This window comes from Phacochoerus africanus, chromosome 6 (genome assembly GCF_016906955.1).
Source record: "Phacochoerus africanus isolate WHEZ1 chromosome 6, ROS_Pafr_v1, whole genome shotgun sequence".
NCBI lineage: Eukaryota > Metazoa > Chordata > Mammalia > Artiodactyla > Suidae > Phacochoerus > Phacochoerus africanus.
In genome coordinates, this window is record NC_062549.1 from 55,349,485 (window position 1) to 55,357,294 (window position 7,810).

Sequence of the window (7,810 nt, forward strand, 5' to 3'; positions counted from 1 at the left end):
CGCAGACATACACAGGCAGGCAGGCTGGCCATCTTTAAGCAGAGAGTGTATATATATATATATATGAGAGAATTTATATATATATATGAGAATATATATATATATATGAGAGAATATACATATATAGAGTATACATATACTGTATGTGTGTACACACATACACCCAGTAAAGCAAGATCTAGTCAATTCTTTAATTGAACATTGCTTCTGAGTATACTTTTAACTGCTAAGGCACTTATTTTCAGCCTGGATCTCAGTTTCCTAAAACTAACTCTAGCTTTTTGTTCCCTCTGGTTTGCCCCGCAGATAGTTTAATAACCATTTCATCTATAAGGATACTGCATCATACATTTTTCTTTGTATGTTTTTATCAAAATAAATTCCTTATCCCACTTAAAATATAACTTTGTGGTGCCAAACCACCAACCTCTTAAAAATTTTTTTTTCCACAAAAAGGTGATTTGAATGAAGAGTTCTTTGACTTAAAGAAATATCTGAAGCAGGCAGGTAATAGTGTGAACATTCTTCTTCTGGTGCCTGGCACTCTAATTTTCCAGCCTTCTTCAAAACAAGGGTGTGATATAAATCCAGAGCTTGCCTGTCCAATCCTTCTTAGTAAAGGGAGTACCTGCAAGGTTTACTTCCATTACTTGGGTAGCAGATGATTTCAGAAGTAATTCCACAGATATTTAAATTATCTGTTGCCTTTGTCTTTCTTTTAGAACACAGATATTAAAATACCATATTTCTCCTTAAAACTTCCCCTCACAATTTAAAGTAGTATATTTTAACATCAAGATTTCCTTATGAGTCTAAAAGGTGAATTTAACAAGCATCAGCTTCCTCTCTTTTTTAGGACTTAAATTACAAAACACCATCAATGATAATTGTTATTTTTCTTCCAAGTCCTCAATTACTCTCGATTAACAACAATGATAATATTCATAATACCCTACACCTCACTCCAACCAGTCACAGACATTTAAGTTACATTAACTAATATCAGTTCATCAACCCAGCAAGGAAGGGAGGGACAGATATTATTTTAATGAAGAAGGTACTCTGGCATTGTGACTTGTCCAAATAAAAAACAGCTGAGGTGGACCAAGCAAGGATGTCCAAACAAGGGTCAGGTGGGAAAACACCTCAGTCAGGTATTCATTAGGCATTTGTTGGGCTATTCTTACAGGATTGACTCAGCATTCATAGTTCAAAATGCTGATGTCTATTGAAAATTGCCTCCATTCCAAGTAATATTTATCTGGTGACCATTAGCTTACAAGTCTCTTTGCTAGAAGCTATAATTATTGACTTAAATTTAACTTAAAATGTTAATTTTCTGTCTATTTGGAGGTAAATAAAGCGAGTAAGTGCTGGTGTCTAGAATATTTGCTTTAGCTGCTGCTCATTGGCCATTTCAGAAGTCACATGATAAATACGCCTTTTAAATTAAGATACTGCTAGCAAAGTATTGCCTAAGTTTCTTTGTCTTTTGGTTGTGAGAACCTCTTCTTAGCAAGCTTTCATCATGATTGAGCATTTCTTGGGAACCTGGAAGCTGGTATCCAGTGAAAATTTTGAAGAATATATGAAAGAGTTAGGTGAGAAATACCACTACAATATTCAAAAACTGGTAATGCATTTTGTGATGCGGTTGGGTTTGTACATTACAATAAATTTTTCTACACTTTTCTCTCTCTCTCTCTCTTTTTTTTTTTTGTGATTCCAGGGTATATTCAAGTGAGATTAACAAAGTTTATGTCTACTTTTCCTTTTTTTATTACTCACGTTTATCTCTATTTGGAATACTAGGCTCACAGATACTTCCTTCTAGTTATTATTCATATAGTTAAATAATTTAACTATACTTCCTTCTAGTTATTATTCATATAGTTAAATAATTTATCCTTTTAGAAAATACTTCATCCTACTCTTATGAGAGTCTTTTTTTTTTTTTTTTTTAGCGTGGTCATTTCATTAAATAGGTCTTTCCAGCTTCACACTTATAGACAGTAATACCTATCTGTAATTAAATTTATCAACTCAATTTGTTTCAAAGTTTTCTTTTTTTTTTCTTTTGTCTTTTTAGGGCCACACCCATGGCATATGGAGGTTCCCGGGATAGGGGTCCAATTGGAGCTACAGCTGCTGGCCTATACCTCAGCCACATCGATGCCAGATCTGAGCCACATCTGCGACCTACACCACAGCTCATGGCAATGCCAGATCCTTAACCCACTGAGCAAGGCCAGGGATTAAACCCGCAACCTCATGGTTCTTAGTCAGATTCATTTCTACTGCGCCACAACAGGAACTCCCTCAAAGTTTTCTTTAAGTTATAACTTCAAAAGAGCAATAGCAACAAACAAAATTTCTAGTTGGTTAATTTTTACAGTTCTGACACATGTGGGAGATATTTAAAAATATTATGTTGAAGAATTTCAAATGTTTTATTAGAGAATTAGAACATTTTTACTCAAGGAATTTCTCACTATTGGGTATTTCTCAAAAGCATAAACTGCATGCATGCTTTGGTTCCTCCTATTCAATTGAATAAATATTATTGATGATAACTCAGAGCTGTAATAACTAAACAATCATTTACTAAAGCTAGAAGAACCTTAATTATTTAATATTTAATTAAATAATTTAAAATATTTAACTCAGAGAACCCCCCTTCTAATCAATTGTATATTAAGTCAAGAATTTTTTAATCTTACTTTTTTTAAACTTGACTAAATTGATCAATACATAATCAGAAGTCAATCAGCTCATAATACAATATGTGTTCCTTTTTATTTAGTATAAACTCTCTCAGGAAATAATAAAAAATATAATTCCCTATCTCTTCATGGATTTATAGACCATTTTTTTGAGTTAAAAACACTTTTTAAAATAATAAATAATTAAATAAGTTTGGAGGCATTGAAGAAACGTGGGGCTTTGGCAAAAGTAGCCATGTTTTGATTGAGAGGTGGGCTTCAGCAGAATGCAAGAGAAAATAACAGCTGAGCACTTACTATCTGATTCTACCAGGCTAAGTCCCATCATTTACTCTCTCAACATGCCTCTGAGGTGAGTACCATAGTTATCCACACTTAACTGTTCAGAAAGCTGAAAGTTACCAAAGGGAAATACCATGGCCAACCTAACAAGTGGCAGTGTTGGAGCCCGGGGTTTTGGCCACGTTATTTCTCACTCTTCTGTCACCCACAGATAACACTGCTTCTCTGTAGTCAGCCCAAGAATGAGTGTAAAATTGAGTTCTATATCAATACTCAGAGATGGGAGTCAGCCCTTCTGCCCACCTACTCTGAGTCAAGTTCAGCAATGGACTGTCCCCAACCTGAACAACACGGCCAGGCTCTCAGCCAAATTGTCCAGTTTCCTACCTCCTCTTTACATGGTCAGCTCTGAATTTTATCTGCAAATACGAGTGAAGCTTGGACTTTATAATAAGTCATACACAGAGTAGATTAGATGAAAATGAAAACTGCATTTCTTTTTTTTTAAGAAAAAAAAGTGTGTTAAAATTCTTGCACAATTAAAAATAAAAACTGTGTTTGAATTCCAGCTCCAATAATTACCAGATACATCACCTAAAATAAACCTCTCTGCCTCTCTGGGACTTGGTGTTCTCATCTCTAAAATGAGGATAACACTCCCTGCGCTGTTGTGGTAATATTTCATGTAGTAAAGTACAGACAAGATTGAAAGGCACTGTACAAATATACATTTTAAAGGAAGTACAGGGGTCTCAAAGATTTCAGGTGAAGCACAATAGTCTTAAGAAGTGAATTTAGCTTTTCAAAATGTCAAGCATAATTACTAGGCATACCTTCTGATGCGGAGGTCTGGCTCAGCCTAGCTATCACCAAGAGCATTGAAGAAAATATGGCATATTAATCAAAACTTCAATGGGGGGAGAATGCATTCTTCTTAAATTACTTTCCAAAACAATTGCCAGCCCTTCTTCCTAAGCTTCTTTAGAAGATTGTGTTGTTTTCTCTGCCTTCAGGAGTGAGCGCTACCCTCCGGAACCTTGCTGGGTTAGCAAAACCCAGAATCCATATCAGTGCCCATGGGGATAATGTTAACATCAAAACAGAAAGCTCTTTTAAGAACACAGAGATCACCTTCAAGGTGGGGGAAGAATTTGACGAAACCACAGCAGACAACCGGAAAGTGAAAGTAAGAACTAAATCTTCCTGGTGCATACTCAGGAAAACACTAGAAGGGGATTAGGCATGGTTTATTCTAATTTAATTAATCATCAAGTCTGTCTGGTCTTGTTTTGTTAATTAATATTGTACATCTTTAAAGTCAATTCTTTTGCAAATGATTCAGGGCCAAAAACTTCAACATGTTTTCACTGTTTTTCTGATCTCTCTTTATCATTGGATAAAAGAACATGTGGAACATTATTCACAAATAGTTTAGCTGTTTCTCTCCTGGGGGAGAAAAGCATTGATTGCATAATCTCTTGAGACTCCCTTAGCTTGATGGTATTAAATTATGACAAGAATTAATGTGAGAATTTTGGAGAAAGGAATTTCAAAATCAAAGTTAAAAGGTAGATGTCTCATCTTGTGTAGATTATAATGCAGTGACTTGCTGTTTCTGATTCCTTTCTGCATTTATAGAGCATCATAACCTTAGACGGTGGGTCCATGATTCATGTCCAAAAATGGCTTGGCAAAGAGACAACAATCAGAAGACAAATTGTAGATGGGAAAATGGTAGTGGTGAGTTTTCTCTAAATTCAGGGGTTTTTTTAATTTTTTTTTTTTTTAGATGTTCCTATTTGAGACAGGCCTTTCAAGGTACTTAATTGTTTTACATCCTGAATAGAGGATCTGGGGAAAGAGGGGTGGAAGATTAACCTGTAATGTACCAACTCTACTAGGTCCCTCTTTGCTTTTAGGAATATACCATGAACAATATTGTCAGCACTCGAGTCTACGAAAAGGTATGAAGAAAGTGTCTGCATCAATGAAAACTCGTTCACTAACAGGAAACAGACTTGAAGAGGATATGCTCAGAGCCAGTGATTAAAAGAAAATTGCTCAACTTAAATTTGCTCAATAAACCAAATTAAGTGCAGTTTTGGAGCTTTGTAGTGTTGAGGATTAGGGATGATCTGATAAACTGGTGAAACAAGAAGCCACTTGTCTATTGTGATTGTAACATCACCAAAGTGCCCTTTATCTTTGCACACCTAACTGCAGCCATTGATTTTCCCCCAGTGGATCCATTCCATTTAGGTTAAGACCTTCTGTCAAAGGATGCTCTGTTGAAATTCATGGGACCTTGAATAGGGGATACATTCTAATCTTTGTAACCCACTTTGGGCATCACAGGTGCTGAAAACCAATGTAGCTGTTTAATTTTATTTTTTTAATTTTTGCAGAAAACTGGCCCTGTGTAAAGTAGATCGGCTAGATAGATGATAGGTAGGTAGGTAGGTAGGTAGATAGATAGAAAGAAAGAAAGAAAGAAAGAAAGAAAGAAAGAAAGAAAGAAAGAAAGAAAGAAAGAAAGAAAGAAAGAAAGAAAATTGGATAGATAGATAGAAGATAGATGAGAGAGAGGGAGATGGAGCAAGGTAGACTACGCAATAGAGACTGGACCTTGTACATTGTGCTTGAATTATTATAGAGGAACATTTAAAGCCATAAATGTCTAACTTCTCCATACAATCTTTTAAAATTGTTAGAGCTATGCAAAGTCCTTTAATAATTTTATCAATTACTGTTCCCCGGAAATACTCTCAGATCTTAGAGAAAAGCTTAGAGTCATATAGGTAAAGTTAAAGTTAGCTTTAACATTATGTAAAATAAAGAATTATGTAAATATCATGTTGCCATTTAAATGGTAGTTGCTCAAAAATAATGTCTGAGGGAAGTAGTGTTTAATATGTGCTAAAGTAGACTGTCCATATAATTGGTCCTCTGAAATGGGTAAGAGGTGAAAAGTGGAAAGAGGCACTATCAAAATTATACCTGGGAATTCCCACTGTGACTCAGCAGAAACGAACCCGACTAGTATCCATGAGGACGTGGGTTGGATTCCTGGTCTTGCTCAGTGGGGTTAAGGATCTGGCATTGCCATGAGCTGTGGTGTAAGTCGCAGCTATGTCTCAGATCTGGTGTTTCGTGGCTGTGGCGTAGGCTGGCCACTGCAGCTCTGATTCGAACCCTAGCCTGGGAACCTCCAGATGCCGCCCTAAAAGAAAAGCCAAAAAAGAAAAAAAAAAAAAGAAAGAAAGAAAATTACACCTGGACAACAAGTATAAACTTGGACCGCCCTAGGCAAACTGGGGTTATGGTCACCTTAGTAAGGATGAAATTGGAGGGTAATATATAAAAGGATTGGGCATGGGATTAGGACAAGAACTGAATTATTGGTGAAGGAAAGTAACCAGAGTTGTCACATTAAACCCTGAAAACCTCTGAGTGTAGAGTTTTGTACCTGAAGTCATGGGCTTGGTAGTAGCCATACAACTGCCAGATGTGGGCAATGACAGTCATCCCCACCCTAACTCCCCGTCCTGGCCCCGTGATGTGTCTCTGTCCTTCCTGGAGGACTCACATGTATACAAAATGTACCTGTGTTCAAAGAAGCTACCCCACCCCACATCCCCAGGATAGTGTCTGGTGCACAAAGGAAAGTACAGTTTAAGGTTTCCTTCATCAGATGATGGTTTCTGCGCTGGGGCTGGACAACAGCACTTTAGTGGCAACTCAGATCAGGGGGAGACTATTCTAAAAAGCACTAGGCACTTACTCATTTCAATCTTTGGCTTCACTAATATTATAGTTCTGAATGTTCGAGACTTATTCCGCCTCTCATTAATGTCACAAGTCAAAGCACAGACAGCCTAAATGAGAAATAAGTCCTGATGTGGAATCTTTAGCAGGTAGAATCAAATATACTTGTCCTGAGGAAATTATTCATTCATCAAGTTCTCACACAGTGAACACTGTTTGTTTAATACTGTATTAGGTGATAGCCAACAGCAATGAGTTAGACATGGAGTTCACAATTCACTTTTTTTTTTTTTAAGGCCACACCCACGGCATATGGAAGTTCCCAGGCTAGGGGGTTGAATTGGAGATACAGGTGCCAGCCTACACCATAGCCACAGCAACATGGGATCCGAGCCGCGTCTGTGACCTATACCACAGCTCTCGGCAGTGCCGGATCCCTGACCCGCAGAGTGAGCATCGTCATGGATACTAGTTGGATTTGTTTCCACTGCACCACAATGGGAACTCCTCACAGTTGCCTTTTAATGTTACAGGGGCAGAGGCCTCTTCAAACACTATTGCCTTTAGTTTTGTTCTCAGTCAAATCGTGTCAAAATTTCTGCAAGAAAATAATCCATTGAAGTTTATACTTAGAATTCCTGGTCTTTACTAAGGATATTCACATGATCCATCTCCTGGTATATCTGACTTACCTTTAAAAGTCATTATGGGTCTATAAGTAAATAACATGTCATATTTGTCAAGTGTACTGGAGTTATAGAAAAAGGTTAACAATCACACTTTTCATTACTGAGCAATAAAAGTCCATTATTTATTTACTTTCCAAAAGGGTTAGAAATAGAGGAAGTGAAAGTAGCTTTTATAAACCACAAAGGAAGATATATTTTATTTTTGAATATTTTTTGACTGAATAACTTAGTAGTAAATGATTACATTTTAAATCCACACTGAAGTTTACAGGGAAGTATTAATTATCCAAAGATCAATCATACTAAAACCAAGATCAATACTATTACCAAAGAACAATTCACTCCGTTTCT

At 36.6% G+C, this 7,810-nt stretch overlaps 1 protein-coding gene across 1 annotated transcript; it reads left to right on the forward strand.

Annotated features, from left to right (window-relative positions):
• The first annotated feature begins 1,496 nt into the window (after positions 1–1,496).
• LOC125128669 (fatty acid-binding protein 9-like) lies at positions 1,497–5,428 on the forward strand. The gene is made up of 5 exons (XM_047782857.1): positions 1,497–1,601; positions 4,019–4,191; positions 4,644–4,745; positions 4,925–4,969; positions 5,411–5,428. The coding sequence occupies exons 1-5, from the start codon at positions 1,529–1,531 to the stop codon at positions 5,426–5,428; spliced, it is 411 nt and encodes a 136-aa protein (XP_047638813.1). The 5' UTR covers positions 1,497–1,528.
• The last annotated feature ends 2,382 nt before the right edge of the window (positions 5,429–7,810 follow it).